General features: G+C 35.5%; 1 protein-coding gene across 3 annotated transcripts; it reads right to left on the minus strand.

Annotated features, from left to right (window-relative positions):
• Positions 1-15,193: 15,193 nt before the first annotated feature.
• LOC125653120 (perlucin-like protein) lies at positions 15,194-19,704 on the minus strand. 3 transcript variants are annotated; one of them, XM_056159362.1, is made up of 5 exons: positions 19,485-19,696; positions 18,803-18,894; positions 16,689-16,785; positions 15,656-15,842; positions 15,194-15,340 (listed from the first exon to the last, which is right to left on the minus strand). In XM_056159362.1, exons 1-5 carry the CDS (start codon positions 19,528-19,530, stop codon positions 15,307-15,309), a joined length of 456 nt encoding a protein of 151 aa, XP_056015337.1. In that variant the 5' UTR covers positions 19,531-19,696; the 3' UTR covers positions 15,194-15,306. The 3 variants fall into 3 exon arrangements, with proteins under 3 accessions (XP_056015337.1, XP_048738440.1, XP_056015336.1); XM_048882483.2 differs by having other exon boundaries at positions 15,635-15,842; positions 19,485-19,691; XM_056159361.1 differs by having other exon boundaries at positions 15,194-15,842; positions 19,485-19,704.

Genomic DNA, 19,704 nt, shown 5'->3' on the forward strand with positions numbered 1-19,704 from the left:
GGGGGGGGGGGCAATTCATACAGTGGAACCGCATTTGGTTCGAAAATAAAAAAAAGTATCCAAAGCTATGGTGTCCAGATAGGGTCATGTGCAAACATATCTTAAAGCTATCACGCTAACACACAACACGCCGTCGCGCTATCACACAACACGTCGTCGCGCTATCACGCTAACACACAACACGCCGTCGTGCTATCACTCTTACACACAACACGCTGTCGCGATATCACAGAAAACACTGTTGTGCTAATACACAACTCGCCGTCGCGCTATCACACACCACACCGTCGTGCTATCACGATAACACACAACACGCCGCAGCGCCTACACACAACACGCCGTCGCGCTATCACACTAACATACAACACGCCGTTGCACTATCATGCTAACACACAACACGCCATCGCGCTAGCACGCTAACACACAACACGCTGTCAAGGTAACACGCCGTCGCGCTAATGCACAAATCGCCGTCGGGCTGATACACAACACTCCATCATGCTATCAGGCTAATAATATTAAGCTAACACCGTGTGTGTGAGCGTGATAGCGTGACAACGTGTTAGTGCGACGGTGTGTTGTGTATTCGCGCAATAGTGCGATGGTCTGTTGTGTGTTAGCGAGATAGCAATACGGCGTGTTAGCGTGATGGTGTGTTGTGTGTTAGCATGATAACGTGACGGCGTGTTGTGTGTTAGCATGATAATGTGACGGCGTGTTGTGTGTTAGCATGATAATGTGACGGCGTGTTGTGTGTTAGCATGATGTGACGGCAAGTAATGTGTGTTAACGAGATAGCGCGTTTTAAGAAACGCGCCGTTGTTCTTTTGCATCATGGTCCTACCGTAACACAATACACCCCCCCTCCAACACACACACAAGGGGAAATGTTGATTGCTAAGAAATGTTTAAGCGCAACTTAACAAATTAAACCCACGCGTCACCCAGTTTTCATCAATACATAATTTGCTACAGCTTGTACAGTAGGTGTATGGAATCACCAGGTAGTGAATTAGACAGATTTAATCACGTGATGTGTCACTGTGTAGTGTCACTGTGTATATGTAAATTACTCGTGTTCCACATCGTGCATCGGACTTACAGAATGGGGAATGGTAGTAGGGCGGGCGTCCCGGTAATAGGTACCGACTTTGTGTAATCAACTTTCACGCATATAACTTCACATTATTCAAACTTTGTACAGATGTTATGGACGCATTGAAGATATGCATGTGCCTTTTTGAAAGTAATCTGATATTCTTCGAAAAATTTACATGTAGTTCAACTTTGCCATTTTAAGCATGGTACCTACTCGTGTCACCAACTCCTCTCACAGCTTTTACTTAATCTTATTTTCAGATATTGTACATTATAGTTATGAAAATAATGAAGATATACATGTGATATCTTATTTTTGGAAAAATTCAACATTTAATATTTCATTTATCCAATATGTTATGTACTGCTGTCTCTATGATATATAACGTTTTAAAGCAACATGGCCATTGGATTTTTTTAGCGTGCGGGTGAAGCTTCCGTTATGCGCCCTCTAGTGAGAGAATGAAATCGTTACAAATTTGTATTCTAATATACTTAACGGTTATATTTTCTGTTGTAGGTTGGGTTGAGTGGAATAATGAACCTCCAGATATCTATGTACATGTACACGTGTATGATTAAAATTGTGTTGCACTCGCGCAAGCGAGCTTATCCTATATCACGTGTTCGAGTTTTATTTCATGAATATCTTAGGTTTTGTTGAGCTAGAGAATTACTACAGAAATAAAAGAAAAGACTTAATTCCAGTGATTTTTTTTATGATGAGTTGTTGTTTGTATCATGGTGATTCATACATAATCTGCGAAACAACAATCCTCTGAAACTAAGACTTACGGCGGGTGTGGCCGGTCGACAGGGATGCTTACTCCTCCTAGGCACCTGATCCCACCTCTGGTGTGTCCAGGGGTCCGTGTTTGCCCAACTCTCTATTTTGTATTGCTTATAGGAGCTATGCCATTGATCACTGTTCGTTATCTTTCACGTACACACATTGTGTTTGATCACGGTATGAACATCACGACCCTCGGAACAATAAAGTCAACATGCAAGTATCCATAGGTAGTGTAGATTCAAGTTTCTTCAATTCATGGCTCCAAGGGGGAACAAAGTATTTTGGGAACATGCAAAAATAAAACACTTTTTAAAAATCTCAAAATCAGCATTGTCATGATTAGTCATACGTTGTATCAATATCGCAAATATCAACAGTTGATGCAGATTCAAGTTTGATCAAATCATGACCCCCCAGGGTAAAGTCTGGCCACAATAAGGGATACAAGTTTTTACGCGTACACTATAAAAATCTCTAGAACAGGATCATGATAAGTAGTTATTATTATGCAAACAGCCCCGGGTAGTATTCAATCCAGCATTTGTTCAAGTCATGGTCCGGGGGGGGGGGGGTCAGGAAAAGAACAGTTTTACAAAATTAAGCACGTCACAACATACTACGTTTCATAAATGCGCTCATGAAGTATGAAATTTATTTCTTATTAAGTGATATTTGCTATCAATTCTGGAAAAAGGTCAGCTCAATCTGAACGTGTCAATTTCAGTCAGCAGTTGTATAGGAGACCGGACTAGAATGAACGTTTTATTGATGGAAATTAACACAAACCGACCGTAAGCAGGGGCGGATCTGCGACCCCTTAAATCCGCCACTGCATGGTAAGTCACAAACTTTACCCCTGTCCAGGTACATCTGGTGTCGGAGTTCATCGATATCATAATTTTAATAATAATGTTACCCTAGAAAAAATGATAAAAGTAATTAAACTTAGTTTCTAAGACATCGCCGCACGAGACCGAAAACTACCACATTGTAAGATTTGAATTTCATGAACATCATTTTTTCAAATCGAAATTTTAGTATCGTCGTTGTCGGTTTGGATTTTACGGAAGCCGATAGGTGTCTGAGTAATTTATGTGGCGACAAATATAAATTAACTGGTCGCCATCATTTTTATATGGAAGCGTTTTTTTTTTCATTTACGATCTAACTATGTTCTTTACTGGTATACGTACAGTTATCTCTCTCTCTCTCTCTCTCTCTCTCTCTCTCTCTCTCTCTGACAAATCCCTTCAGCCCGATGTCCGGGACCTGGTAAAATTGGAAGCGGGCATGTGGAAATTGCATATTTATAAGCCGGAAGGGTATGTTAATTCCAAGGCTAAAACCTTAATTTTGATAACAATGTTCTTTTACTTTTGATTCGAATGATCGATTTATTCATCAGATGAACATTCGTGAATGATGTAGCATATCATATAATATACTTAAAGTGTTTGTTCATTTTATTCTTCCAAAGTGAAGCATACGATTTTAACGACATATTATTTTACTGCGATTTCCAAGACACTCTTTTGTATTGGAGACATAAAAAAGTGTACAGATTGAAGAAAAAAAATGCTATTCGAAAAGTATACTTACATTGGCATTGAAAGGCAAATAAGAATAAAAACACTTAATACAATTCTGGGCATGTAAATATTTGTTCGGGCTAGCAGAATTAGTGGAAATGCCTGCCCAAAGGGCATGCGCTGAAACACCTCTCTCTCTCTCTCTCTCTCTCTCTCTCTCTCTCTCCCTCCCTCTCTCTCTCTCTCTCTCTCTCTCTCTCTCTCTCTCTCTCTCTCTCTCTCTCTCTCAGGGAAAGGAGCGCAACTCTCATAACATAATCTACTAAGAAGAACGTTACCATTTGCCGATCGTGTAGTAAATTTTAAAAAGTTGTATGCATGTTCATGATATCAGATGTAGACAAGTGGATGCGCGCACGAAATAATATTATAGGCACTTAATTCACCATATACCAGTTACGTAAAACCAGGGGGCTGTCTTTTCCACTCCCGTGACAGTATCCATTTTCTGTGAATTTTACCTGAAAATTAAAATTAGTTATTTTCACATACAACATAAGATATATAGTAAGATTGGTCCCGCCCGCTATTTTGGTGTAGTAATGACTGTAACCTTAATTAATGAACTAATTAATTAAATAATGACACTCCTTCTAGTTCAAGAATATGAATCTTGGGCAAAGGGTCCATTATTAGATTTCTATTTTGTTTGTCAACGAGTTTAGAAGAAAATGTCTCCTCCGGTTTTCCCAACACTTTGAAACATGATGCTACATAATTATGGATCTGCGTCCGCCTCTAAAGTCTCTAGAATATTACATATCACCGGCGCAAGGGCGTCGGCAAAAAGAAACAAACCAACAATGTTTAATTAGTTAAACATATTTTATTGAGATTGATTGTATCTTATTTAGCGTCCCTCTCGAAAAATGCTCACTGATATGGAGCCGCTAGTCTATTGAGAAACTTAATAGGATCGGGCAACAGACATAGTCTATATATAGACTATATGGCAAACTGATATTTATACCTATAATTGTTTACATAGACACAAAATGGGGAGGCGTCCTTTAAGTTATTCAAAAATTATTGGAAAATAGTTCAATGTGTGAGCATATAAATTTGCTTACCTTTGTCACGCATATCTCGAAATTTTAAGAAAAATGGATTAATTAACCTGGTAATTTTAAATTTCCTAAACGTTGTTTCGGCAAGAATAATCCAGAACTGCTTTCTTTCAGCCCCTCTTGGTTTAACTAAACCCTGCACACAGATACTTGATGACGAGATAACTATATCAAAATGTTATATGTGTTTCCTCTCTATGGTGTTTTAGAAGAAAACAACTCCTAATGTATTACATGTATAGAACTCATCGGTTCATATACATTTAGAATTACGCTAAACGCGATACTTTTGAAAATATTTTTTTTTCTTATTTCTAGGCAAAATGTCTAGCTAATAGTATAACAACTTTGTTTTTATCTGCTGGTGTCTTTATCTTTAAGACGTTGATAGAATGGGGAATATATCAAGATTCAGTTGAAAATCTGAATTTATGTCAAAACACGTTAGTTAGACCCCTTTATTTTCGACCCAGTTTGCCTCCTCAATGTCTAAAATACTTCCCGACGCCCCTGCGGATTATGTACCTACCAGTTCTGCACCTGCCGGATTCTGTACCTACCGGGTTCTGCACTCACCGGATTCAGCACCTATCGGGTTCTATACTCACCGGATTCTGCACCTACCGGATTCTGCACCCACCAGATTCTGCACTCACCGGATTCTGCACCTACCAGATTCTGCACCTACCGGATACTGTATCTACCGGCTTCTATAATCTATAATTTGCTGGCTTATGAAATCTGTCAAATTAATTAGTGTGGCTAGAGTCTCAGAAAAGTTTTTCGTGAAGGCTGATGTAAATTTCATTATTTTTCTCAAGAAAAATTTAATCTCTACACAGAAATTCCAGACTAGATCAATACAAATGATCTCCAAAATAATTCATCTAAACCGTTTGGTATAAATTTTTAATATAAATACTAGACGCGGGGAGCCAGCAGGGCACACACGACTGGATGAAGTTTGACAGGACATGTACATTCTTTATTTCCAAACTAGATTACATCGGTGATATGGACAGAAAAAGTTTGGATTTTAAGGCAGCCATTTCCGGATGAGAAATTGAAGCAAAAATATCGTTATAGTTACCAGTAATAGGAATTTATTCTATGTCGTCTTACGTCCAAGCTATAAAGACATTCTGTATCCGATATAGCTATCCATGTTATAACGACACTCTGTATCCGATCTAGTTATCCATGTTATGAAGACATTCTGTATCCGATATAGTTATCCGTGTTATAAAGACATTCTGTATCCGATCTAGTTATCCGTGTTATAAAGACATTCTGTATCCGATCTAGTTATCCATGTTATAAAGACATTCTGTATCCGATCTAGTTATCCATGTTATCAAGACATTCTATATCCGATCTAGTTATCTATGTTATAACAATATTCTGTATCCGATATAGTTATCCATGTTATAACGACATTCTGTATCCAATCTAGTTATCCATGTGATAAAAACAATCTGTATCCGATCTAGTTATCCACGTTATAAAGACATTCTGTATCGAATCTTGTTCTCCATGTTAAACAGACACTCTGTATCCGATCTAGTTAACCATGTTATAAAGACATTTTGTATTTGATCTAGTTTTCCATGTTCTAACAATATTCTGTATCCGTTCTAGTTATCTGTGTTATAAAGACATTCTGTATCTGATCTAGTTCTCCATGGTATAAAGACATGTTGTATGTGATCTAGTTCTCCATGTTATAAAGACATTCTATATCCGATCTAGTTATCTGTGTTATAAAGACATTCTGTATCCGATCTAGTTATCCATGTTATAACGACATTTTTTATCCGATCTAGTTATCCATGCTATAAAGACATTCTGTATCCGATCTAGTTATCTGTGTTATAAAGACATTCTGTATCCGATCTAGTTCTCCATATCACAAAGACATTCTGTATTCGATCTAGTTAACCATGCTATAAAGACATTCTGTATCCGATCTAGTTCTCCTTGTTATAAGGACATTCTGTATCCGATCTAGTACTCCATGGTATAACGACACTCTGTATCCGATCTAATTATCCATGTTATAAAGACATTCTGTATCCGATCTAGTTCTCCATGTTATAAAGACATTCTGTATCCGATCTCGTTCTCCATGTTATAAAGACATTTTGTATCCGATCTAGTTCTCCATGTTATAAAGACATTCTGTATCCGATCTAGTTATCCATGTAATAACGACATTTTGTATCCGATCTAGTTATCTATGTTATAAAGACATTTTGTATCCGATCTAGTTCGCTTCCATTTCAGTATGTTAGTTTTATGGAGTTGATTTTTTTTATTATTTTGAAATATCCCTTTAAAAATCTATAACATTATGAAAATATTTTTAACCCAAACACTAACATTCTTTTTATAAAGGAATTTCAAATATCGTTTTTATTATGAAACAGAAAAAGAAAATTTGATTACGAATCGTAAACAACCCCTTTCCATCGGATAATGAAAGAAAACTTCTTTGTACCAAGATCTGATAGGGATTTTGTCTCTATAAATTTTCAAAATGGGATTGAAAATCACCGATATCTTTATCCATACGCTCTAAAGTACAGTTCACTTCCACCTTGAACATGTTTTTCAACTTTAGAAGAAAAAAAAACATCTCAATTTACCAGCATTGTTTTCATGAGTTAGTATATGTAGATATGAAAATCAGTTGCATTATATACACAATGAAGATATTCATACAATATGGATTCTGGGAAGGACCGCTGTTTACCGTCTCATATTGCTAGTATCTAGAACCTCATACAATTATATCGCTAAGATTCGAGTTTACTAATATCAAATCAGTCATATTGCCTGTGTTTATCACCGTAGTCTACACCATAGATCGCTGACAAGCAAGAAGACTATTGAAGTTATCGTCCTTTATCGAAGATACTGAACTTTTCTTTTCTTTATAGTAAACATCAGAGTACTGAAAGTACTGATGGGAATCGATTTTATGTAGGTTTATCTCCCTCACGCACAGCTCTTATCCTTAGACGAATTTGAGTTCACTTTTTTGGCACACTGTTTTTTCCTATAATAGCTCTAAAACTTCATTGTTATTTCGAATTTCAAACATTTTGGTTGAGCGTCACTGAAAAGACATTATTTGTCAAAATATGCATCTGGTGCATCCAAATTGGTACCGTATAAGTTTTACATGTATGTTATGTCTCTATAATAATTATCCATTTTTACATACATGTACATATATACATGGGTAAGTTACAAACTTGTCTGGATTGTATTTTACTATTCCAATATAGTACACACATTTACTCTCAGAATTGTAAATTCTGTCAAAATATGTCACTACATTAATATTCTAACACAAAAACCGTTGGTGACCTTGTTTCAAACTTTCAACATAAACAACTACACAAATGATTATATGATATAGAAATACACTAAACAGCAATAATAATAATTAGATGAATGAAATAACGAATGCGACCTACCAATGGTGACGACCCTATTTTTTCAGCTGTAAAAGTGAACACATTATTTTGCCTAACAACAAACCAATTTCGATTGGAAAGTCTCAATTTGGCGTAAGTGAGCTAATAGATATAAACGTCTTAAAATCTTAAATATAATAAATTTAAGCGCAGCATTAAAGGTGAAGATAACGAACATTGGTCAATCTCATAAATCCTATGAGCAATACAAAATAGATAGTTGGACAAACACGGACCCCTGGACATACCAGAGGTGGGATCAGGTGCATAGGAGGAGTAAGCATCCCCTGTCGACCGGTCACATCCGCCATGAACCCTATATCCTGATCAGGATACATATATAAAACAAAGAGTTGTGAGTATCATTTTCACTTGTAACATAACAAATCATATTCAAATTCTGGTTAAACATTTGAGATAAAGCATTGTAAACATTAAAAATGGAAAAATAAAATTGTCATCTTACACTGTGTCCACGCCCCTTTAAAATAGCTCATTACACTAAGATGTTATCTATTGTCTCGTTAACACACCTCGTATGAAGTACACTGTGATTTGATGCATAATACAAATACCTAAGAACGAATGCCTGAATTGATGTGTGCATGAAATCAATAATTTGCTCTCATGTACAATCAACTAATTATTGCTCTCGATATTATGGTGAAATTATTGATTGGAGCTCAGTATAAATGATTTGATGATCTTGTTTTTTTTTAAAATGAAGATATGTATAATTATTTACATCGCTTTTGTATAAATTGAATTGATGCATGCATTAATTGGGTTATTGCTCTCTTATCTGCATTTGAATTATAGGGGCATCAATTCAATTGTTGATATCAATAATTCAAAGAGAGCAATAATTTAATTATAGCATGCATCAATTCAGCAGAACAATTAATGCTATGCAGAATTCAATTAATGTGCAATAATGTAGTTTTAATATATACACCATTCAGATAATCATTCCCTTCTCTCTCGATGCAAATTATCTCTGGTAGTTAACCATCAAATCAGCTGCAGAAGTGAACTTATCAACAGTGTGTTACTAGGGATAACTTGTGTGGTAGATAAGAAGTTAAAGGCCAACTGAAACGAAATAACACCTTATTCATATTAAGAATTTGTTTGCTGCATTTATATCATATAAAATGATTGTGTACGTTTCTTCAGTTCAGTTTGGTCATATGTTTGCCATACGCATGGATACATATATCGAACCTGTGTCAGAGTAAAAAATATTGTGGGAGTTATGCCCCTTCTTAGCATTGAATTTAAACGAGTTGTTGCACAAATGAAATGAATTGAAAATATCTACTACAAATAACTAAAGATATCTTCAATTATTTGTGTTTTCGTTCATGTTGGCGCTACATTGTGCAACACATTGGGGTCAGTCTCCGAGTGGAAAATATTGTCACAGTGGGAGTTATGCTCCTTCTCAGCATTGAATTTAATTGAATGCTGGGCACATGAAATGAATTGAAGATATCTACAAATAATAAAAGATATCTTCAATTATTTGAGTTTTTGTTCATTTGGCGCTCCACGGTGCAACACATTAGGTCCAATGCATAACGTATTATGATTTATTTATTTTAGATAAGATATTTACAGTTTGCAGAAAAGGCATACAATTGACAAGACTCTGACATTGTGAAAGATTTTACCAAATAAGGTAAACGTAGCTATCTTAAAGTATCATACATTATATGCTATATGTCAGTCATTTATGTGTATATCTGTATCTGCATGTGTACTATGTGTGTAATTTTTTTTTGTATTTGTGTACATCTTTTGCATTTGTGTACATGTGCAATTGTCTTCATGTGCATTGTAATCTTCTTTTATCACAGCATATGGTCAAATCTAACATTGCGTTTCTTCTCACAGTTGATAATAATAATTACAGTTATGTCTTTGACATATTCGGATGTATATCAAATATTTAAAAAACATGAGGGCACTTCCAATTATATCAGGATCATACAAAGAGACGTTTGTAACGCCCTAAATGTTGACACCAAAAATATGTGTCGCATAAGTTACATAGGAAGCTACAGAAAATCGTAAGGGAGTCTGATAAATTAAAGAAATACACAAATAAGGAAAGTATCAGAGAATACGAAAGAAAAGTGTTTGAACTACCAAAATCAAAGTCAGCAAATAATGACACTGGATCTTCTATGGATTTTAGTCAGCAAAGAATGACGCTGGATCTTACATGGATTTTAGTCAGCAACGAATGACGCTGGATCTTACATGAATTTTAGTCAGCAAAGAAAGACGCTGGATCTCCCATGGATTTAACTCCATCAATAACTACATCTGTAACATCATCCACAAAACAGACTTCATCTGCCACTGTGTCATCATCCTTGGAATCGTGTTCACCCATCAACAACTGTATATCTTTGAAGCTTCAAGCATCACATAATATAACGATCAAACATTTACAAAGACAAAACAAAATGCTGAGAGATAGAATTAAGAACATCAAAATTAGAAATACAAATAGAAAAATGAAAAGACACTCAGAAGAAATTTGCAAGACAAGGTGGATTGTTTAGTTAAACAGAACGATACAAAATACAATTATGTACAGTGCAGTACTCTCCAATACTACATTCAAGATTTGAAAGCAGATATAGATGATTTATCACCTGAAAAAGAAAATTATATAGGGCTCAGGATATAGGGCTCACGGCGGGTGTGACCGGTCGACAGGGGATGCTTACTCCTCCTAGGCACCTGACCCCACTTCTGGTGTCTCCATGGGGTCCGTGTTTGCCCAACTATCTATTTTGTATTCCTTGTAGGAGTTATGAGATTGATCACTGCTTATCTTTACCTTTTATCTAATGAAAATGTTATTACTGTGAATAAAAGTATTGATTTTAAAGACAGTACAAAAGGTAGGCCCTACGATTTGAAATTGCGAAATATTTAAATTTTCCGAGGAGAAATATTTTGTTGCAACATATTTCACCTATTATAAAAGCAGTTTTAGATATTTTTGATATTCATGTTCATAATCTTCCATGTAAAACTTATAGGGTACCAATTTTGATGCACCAGGTGCGCATTTCGATAAATAATGACTCTTCAGTGATGCTCAACCGAAATGTTTGAAATCCGAAATAACAATGAAGTTTTAGAGCTGTTATAGGGGAAAACCAAGGATAAGAGATATGCGTGAGGGAGATCATCCTTAATTTTAAAATGAATTTCTAAATTTTATAACAGCAATTAAATATGCATCCGTATTTTCAAGCTAGTAACGAAGTACTTAGCTACTGGGCTTGTAGAGACCCTTGTGGACTAACAGTCCACCAGCAGAGTCCTCGACCCTGGGGCCATAATGTAAAACTTATACGGTACAATTTTAATGCACCAGATGCGCATTTTGACAAATAATGTCTCTTCCGTGATGCTCAACCGAAATGTTTGAAATCCGAAATAACAATGAAGTTTTATAGGGATAAACAGTGCCAAAAAAAGCGGAATCCAATTCGTCCAAGGATAAGAGCTATGCATGAGGGAGAGATTCCTTAATTTTAAAATGAAATTCTAAATTTTAGTACAGCAGCAGTTTTGACAAGTGAATTGGGTGTTTTTGCTAGAAACAATGTTAATGAAGAACTTTCAAAATCTGCCAATACCACAATGCATAGAGATGCAACAACAAATAAAGGTAGGCATTTTTATGGTGTACAATTTAACACGGGAGAAAAACGTTTTACTACAAGTGTGAGAGAGGTGTGTTATGGTAAGGGAGAAATGTATGCGAGTGCTGTTGAGGAGATTTTATCTGGGTTTTTTTTTAATGTTTTCTGCCACACTCAACAATTTTTCAGTTATATGGTGGCGCCCAGTTTTTATTGCTGGAAGAGAGAGCCCAGATACAATGTACCTGGGAAGAGACCACCGACCTTCCGAAAGTAAACTGGGAAACTTTCTCACTTACCGGCGCGAGTGGGATTCGAACCCGCGTCGGTGGGATTCGAACCCGCGCCGACAGAGGTGAGAGGCCGTGTGATTTTGAGCCCAATGCTCTAACCACTCGGCCACGGAGGCCCCGATATTTTATCTGATATTGGAAACAAGGACAATATTTTAAACACAGTGTCATGTTTTATGACCAATAGAAGTGTTACTGAGCAGAAAATTAATAATATTTTATCCAAAGAAGCTATTTTACACGATGTTTATTCTTTTAAATGTGCCATGCATCCACTTTTACAATTTTTTTATGTTTGTGTGCAAGAAAATTTTGATATATAAAAAGAACTTGATGTAAAATCTGATGGTTATACAAGTTCATGTAAAGAATCATTTACAATGTTTGTTTTAAGGTGTGTTTCGAAATTAGTTTTTAAAGACGGCATTGGTGATTCAAATATCTCAATTGTTTTTATGAAAAGTCATGGCGCTGACAGAATCCCTCATGAATTTTATAGGGAACAGATTCAATTTGTCTTTTTACAATGCTGCTGATACTTTTTTTATGCACACACTTGTTTTACAATATCTTATGCCTTTAAAAAGTTCATACTTTTATTCAGAATTTTATTGTTTTATCTTTGCAAAACAAGGTTATTGTAACAATGTTAAGTGCTCTTGGAATTTTGTGTAAAATTATAATAGATCCACATTTGGCGAAAGCATCAGATGGGCACTGTCTTTAGGGTACTTTTATTCCTTTAATTTTAAACTCATTTTATGAAAATCCTTCTCTTGTAATGAATCATGAATTAAGCTTTTTATGCGCCACTCTTTAATGATGAAACTACATAATTCTTATTTGAAAGGTCTTTTAATGATGATCTTACATGTGTAGTTTTGAAAACGTTTTCTTGTGCTTTAAAGGACAAAGTACAGAAACTTTTTAGTGCATTTTCGGTGGGAAATATTTTAATGTAAATTGTGAAGTTTTAAACGAATGTTTGTCCTGTACTTCAAACAATATATCTGTGGAAAGATTAATGGGTAAATTGGGTTTTAAATTACATATTAGCAAATGTAAATACTATGGAGAGTCAAATTATTTTTAATGGAAATAAAACAAATGAGTGGCTAGCTGAGAAAAACGAAAGTGAAATGAAGGGTATTATTGACAGTTCAAGGAAGGAAATTATTCAAAACATTTATATTTATTAAAACAAAGAGAAGAGGAAACAAGGAGGAATAAGGACAGACAAACAAAAGAACTTGATAAGGCGATAGAAAATTTACAAACATATGGATTATGGGAAAATGAAGACACCATCAACAAATAATTAAAAAAAAACACCTGAAACAAAGAAAGAGAAACTGTGTGCATTAAAAACTAAAATCAATATATATAAGAATTTTTTTAATATTAGGAAAGATGATAAACATTTATTAAATTTCGTTTCTAAGGAAATACCTTTGATTTCATCAAGTTGAAAGACAATTTTTTAATGCTTTTAAATATAGGAAAGTCAGAAGTGGATGTGTGTGATGGAAACCAAGTGACCTCAAAAGAATTAATTACTAATTAATTACTAAACAAATAATTCATACATGGATGAATGACAATGGCGAAAATATTGAATGGGAAGGAAAAAGTTTCCACAATGGAATATTTAAAGTAATTAGTACAAAAATTGTTGAAAGGTTTCATTTAATACAACTTTCATACAATATCATATTTTATCTAAATCAACGTTGAATCACTTCACATAATACTTTTAGTTTTCATTTTCAAAACAGTTTAATGTATACTTTGATATTTTATTGAAAGCAGACATTAACGGCAAACTGATAACTCAACTGTATGAAATACGCGATGATTTCAGCTTCTCCATCGTCAACTTCCCATATCTATGTAGGAATATTCCATTATCACCTGTATATGGTGTTTATATATCTCAACTGATTCGAAACACAAGAGTTTATTCTGCGTATGGTCAGTTTTTAAATCGAGGCATGCTACTGGTAAACAATTTGATGGTACAGGGATTTCTACAGTCTCGAAGGAAGTCAGCATTTCGCAAATTCTATGGTCTTTATAACGATCTAGTTCGTCAATACAACTTATCATTTGGGTCAAATGCTGTCTGACATATTTCATACCGATTGTTAGGCCGTTCTTGGCACACTGATTTTGACTACGGATAACTCCGTTTACCTGATCAGGATATAGGGCTCATGGCGCATGTGACCGGTCGACAGGGGATGCTTAGGCCTCCTAGGTACATAATCCCACCTCTGGTATGTCCAGGGATCCGTGTTTGCCCAACTATTTATTATGTACTGCTTATAGGAGATATGACATTGATCACTGTTCGTTATTTTCACCTTTCATCATCCTATGATTCGGACAGTTGAAAGCTCTACGTTGGTAGACTTTCACTATATGTATACTGTAAGATTACCACTCTATTAAAAGAACCGATTATATGTAAATTTATGCATCAAATAAAAAAAACAACAAAAGTTTTGATCGACCGTGAAATTGTTAATCATAACAGAAACACACGAATACTGATTTTGTGGCAATTTATGAAATTTACTACGCTACGCCACGGCAAATCAAACTTCCTGTGGACATTAGGCGACAAAAACAAAACTGCTGAAAATTACAAAATAAAAATGCATTTACAACACATAGTGGTCAAAATCTGTTTCACATCAAAGGTTATTCGTTTGGCCTCTACAGTAATCCTGTAACTTTTCAACGTTTAACATAACCTCGGTTTTGATAAAATTCTTTCGTTGCATCGAATCGCAGAAAACTGGTGCAGTTTTTATTTTGTTTGCTTTCAACAGACAAGTTTAAACACAACCTAGTGAGTTAATGTTCATAATTCCAAGAAGTAACACTGACGTATTTAGTTTTGGAAAAGTGTGATGCTGCAGGGAAGAACGAAATTTATTGAAGTTGCTTCCATCCAGAATATAAACTTCTTAGTTTGAACTTTATTTACTTTACGACTATTAAGAAACAAACTCTACAAATAAGAGTAATACTTCTCGTCGACTCGGATATTTGCGCGATTTGGACTCCAAGTAGATCTATTTCTTAGGTTTTGCAGGATTTTATTTCAGAATTTTTCACAGTTTTTCAGAAACTTCTATGCCTCTCACTTACTGCAGTCTATACTCTGTAGAATTCTAATTTTAGAAACACTAGAATGGCTGTCTACAAATGATTTAATGGGATAAGAGTTTCGACAAGATCTACACAAATGACTATTTATTGAAATCCTTAATCATAGAATCACTGAGGTATAGGTTGAACTCAAAGGTTATCCGATGACTTGAAGTTCTTCGCTGGGATTTCTGAAAATAAAAAAAAAACACAACAAGACGTGACTTTGAAGAGATCGATGTACATTACTACATGAGATACGTCTCAACCTGAATATATAGTTTTGTATGAAAATGCAATCACATAGAGATGAGTGGCGTCTTGAGATTGGTCTGTATACACATAAACGCAATTTAATATGTCCCTACGTATACCTACATGAATGCACATGTACACAAAATGACTGAGGTATGATTACATTGATGTTGAAACGAGCTAATGTAAACAATGTGCATGCTAACTTTAGTTTAAAAACTGAGACCCACTCTTTTTCGCAGATGAAATACTTTTGTTCTTCGCAATGGTCATCGTCCCAGTGGTATTGAACTGCATGGTAAAGTTGCATACAGTCCTGATTATGGTTGTCATTTGGCTGCCCTGGAATCCAGTCATTGTAGTCTATCTTATCAAAATGTGGCATCCACCTCCAACCACCTTCCACTATAGCGTCAGTAGCACCAATCCAAAAATCCTCTACAAAATTCAACCAGACAGAATCAGATATATTCTCACATTAACCAGACAAAGCCAGATATATTCTCTCAACAACCAGACAAAACCAGATACATTTTCGCTTCAACCAGAGAAAACCAGATTTATTATCCGGTATATCATCACTACCACTAATCCAAAACTCTACAAAAGTCCACAAGATAAAACTAGATAGATCTATTTGCTATCGGCTAGAGAAAACCACACATTTACGGATCAAACAGATAAAACTGGATGTGTCCACATATCAACAAGATAAAAAAGACACACCCTCACATCAATCAGATAAATCATGACACACCCATACAGTAAGCAGATGAAATCAAATTTATTCATGAATCAATTAGTTAAAATCATATTCCTTCTCAAAATATGAGCTGCGGATGAAAAGGGTGATAATAACAAAAGACATACAAAAGAGAAAGAAGTGCAAACACAGACCCCTGACACAACAGATGTGGTATCAAATGCCTAGGAGGAGTAAGCAACCTCTGTTGACCACTTACATACGCCTTGAGTTCTAAATGTTGATAAGGTAAACGTTGTAATTCGTAGTTACAATCAGTTTATAAAGAATGGACTAACGATTGGTTTGAAACACGTCACGCAACATTAAAACTAATGGCAGGCTGTAATGGCAAAGAAGACCATTACGACAAACATATAATTTCGAAATAACATCTTTCATGAAACTGTTAAAATTCCTGTCAAATCAACTTATATCTCAGATTCAATATTTTATTGTATTACAAACACCTTTTCTGATTATAAAGTTTGCATGTTTATAACAAAAATAGCATGGATGGCATTTAACTCGTGTTTTTGTACCTTCGTTTTCCTGTACATGAAGAACTGTTCTGAGAAATTCGTTTTCTGCTCCATCTCCAATATTTACTAGGTAAGAATTTTGGCTCTTGCAATCGTCCTATAGAACAACAAGAGACCCATTTGTTGCAAAACGCAGATACATAGGAATGTTTATTTCTTTTCTAGTTGAATACAGTCAATAAATTTCATACCGACCAACAGGAAATGGTATCATTCAAAATCAGCCTATTTTAAGGGTACCAGTACCATTTCTTGCGTTCCCCATACAGATATTTTTATGATATCAAAAAGTGAAGATAACGAACAGTGATCGATCTCATTATTCCTATAAGGAATGAATAATTAAGAATTGGTCAAACACAGACACATGGACACACCAGAAGTGGGATCAGGTGCCAAGGAGGAGTAAGAATCCTCTGTCGACTACCCACGCCTGCCGTAAGCCTTATATCGTGATCATGTAAACGGAGCAATATGTGGTAAATATCAGTGTGCCAAGAACGGTCTACAATCGGTATGAAACACGTCGGACAACATTTGACCCAATAATAGGTTGTATTGGCAAATTAGATCGTTATAACGACCATATTGCAAACTCCAGACTTTTAACGAGACTTTTGAACCCCCTGTAGTATCAACTTAATTGTCAATACCACGCTTCATTGAAAACCTGATTATACACAAAGCAAGGTATAGGGTATCGAATTAGTTGAGATACATAAACACCATGTACAGGTGATAATAGAATATTGCTACATAAATATGGGAAATTGACTATGGAGAAGTTGAAATCACCCCGTTTGTCATAAAACCGAGTTTTTAGTTTGTCTTTAATATCTTTGTTCACAATGTCAAAGCAGAAGTAGATGTAGATGTGTAAGACTCTATGTTGTATTTCTTTTCGAGTTTAATAAAATATATCAAATCGACATATAAATGAGAATAATATTTGCTTATAGATAAAACGTCATCCACTTGAAGCCACAACTAGAAGCTGTTGAAGAAATTCCGTATTATAAATATTTGGAAACAGGTGAGCTATTAAAGTAGCAATTCATGCCGATGGGGATTCCAGTAGACTATTATAAATCACTCCTGGAAACCGGCCTTTCTATTTGTTTTGTTTTTCAATACATGTCCAGCAATGTTAAACTGTTGACATTAAACCGTTATTGTCACGACAGTTAACAACGTATAGATAATAATAAAATGTTATCGTCACCTTAGTCTACAAATCACATACGGAATAAAATTGAGACAATAATAAACTATAAATGAAAATTGAGGCGTATAACTGACCGACAGCTTGTTATCAATATTTCTGAAAATACCTACATTGAATATATATTTAGTCATCCCGTGGGGATCCCGGTTAGAATACGCCCTCTGTACCCATTGCTTGTCATAAGAGGCGACTACATTTGGTGGTCCTTCAGATGAGAAAACGAAAACCAAGGCCCGTGTCACAGCAGTTTTGGCACAATAAAGATCCCTCCCTTCTCAAAGGCCTTATATACCGAGCATATACCTAAATTTTACAGCCTTACACCAGGAATCGTGATGTCTGCATATCAATGAAATATTCTCGAGAGGTATGTTAAATAATATACAATCAACCAATCAATCGATTTAGTCTTTGACAAACTTGAAGTAAGAGAGCTTGGAATTCGCATCGAATCTTATAGCTCTGTCTCAGACTTGACATTAAATCATAAAAGGTGAATATAACGACCATTGGTCAATCTCAAAACTCCTATAATCAATACAAAATAGAGAGTTGGGCAATCACATGCTCCTGGATATACCAGAAGTGGGATTAGGTGCCTAGGAGGAGTATGCATTGCCTGTCGACCTGCCACATCCACCGTGAGCCCTATATCTTGATCAGGTAAATGAAGCTATCCGTAGTCAAAATCAGTGTGCCAAGAACGGCCTAACAATCGGTATGACACACGTCAGACAGCATGTGACCTGTCTCAAACGTGACAGTGAGTCTCACATATTCGTGTCAAGTTTGACAGTAAATCCTACATAATTGTCTCCAACGTGATAGTGAGTTTCATAGATCTTTCTTAAGCTTGACAGGGATTCTCATAGATCTGTCTTGGCCCTACCTCAGCTGCTGTCCAGTCTTTGTGGTGGTATACAAACAAATAACAGCTAGATCCATGGAATACCCATCCAAGCGGACATTCGCTAGTGACCCCTACAATAAAGAACATATTCCAGCTACCAATCAGCTGTGTTTTTTCGAAACAATCATATTCGCAATTGGTCATGAAATTCATATCTTCAATATATTTCTTTCTACGTTTCCTTTCACACAATCAGCATATACGTGACGCGATAGGACCTGCCATGCCAGCTGTTTCTGAGGAAACAAATATTAACCATGACGCGGACATTCATTTGAAAGTACAATTTTGTGTTTATGTATAACTTATACTGTGCCAATTTTGATGCACCAGATACGCATTTTGACAAATAATGTCTCTTCAGCCGAAGTATTGTAAATCCTAAATAACAATAAACTTTGAAAAACTAAAAAGAAACAAAAACCAGAGTGCCAAAGACTAAAGCCAAATTCGTCTAAGGTTCAGGGCTTTGCATAAAGGGGATAATCCTCAATTTCGAAATTTTAAATTTTATCACAGCAATTAAATATGCATCCGTATTTTTAAGCTAGTAACGAAATACTTAGCTACTGTGCTGTAACGACCAGTGAACTAGCCACGATCTTTGCAAGTTGTATCATTCAACAAATACATGTAATATATAAAGTAATTAACCTCTGACCTTGAAGAAGTATCAAAAATGTCACCAGGGTAAATAACCTCCTCATTATGACGGTGGTCACAAATATCGAGTAAAGTACACGTGTTTCTTTATATCGACAGATAACACAATTAGAGCAGTCCTCAATATACGATTCAACCAGATAAACCTTCGTAGGCAGCACAATTAAGGTGACCAATGGATATTTCGCTGAAAATATGCAATTGAAAAACAGAATGTA

The sequence above is a fragment of the Ostrea edulis genome, chromosome 3 (assembly GCF_947568905.1).
Source record: "Ostrea edulis chromosome 3, xbOstEdul1.1, whole genome shotgun sequence".
In the NCBI taxonomy this organism is placed as follows: Eukaryota; Metazoa; Mollusca; class Bivalvia; order Ostreida; family Ostreidae; genus Ostrea; species Ostrea edulis.

Bases quoted from the DNA above. Each gene is read 5' to 3' on its own strand.
- LOC125653120 (XM_056159361.1), bottom strand. From the start codon at position 19,530: ATGAGGAGGTTATTTACCCTGGTGACATTTTTGATACTTCTTCAAG. The intron at 16,786-18,802 runs GTAGGGCCAAGA...GTTGTTCTATAG, and splicing joins AAGACTGGACAGCAGCTGAG to GACGATTGCAAGAGCCAAAA. The intron at 15,843-16,688 runs GTACAAAAACAC...TGAATTTTGTAG, and splicing joins TCATGTACAGGAAAACGAAG to AGGATTTTTGGATTGGTGCT.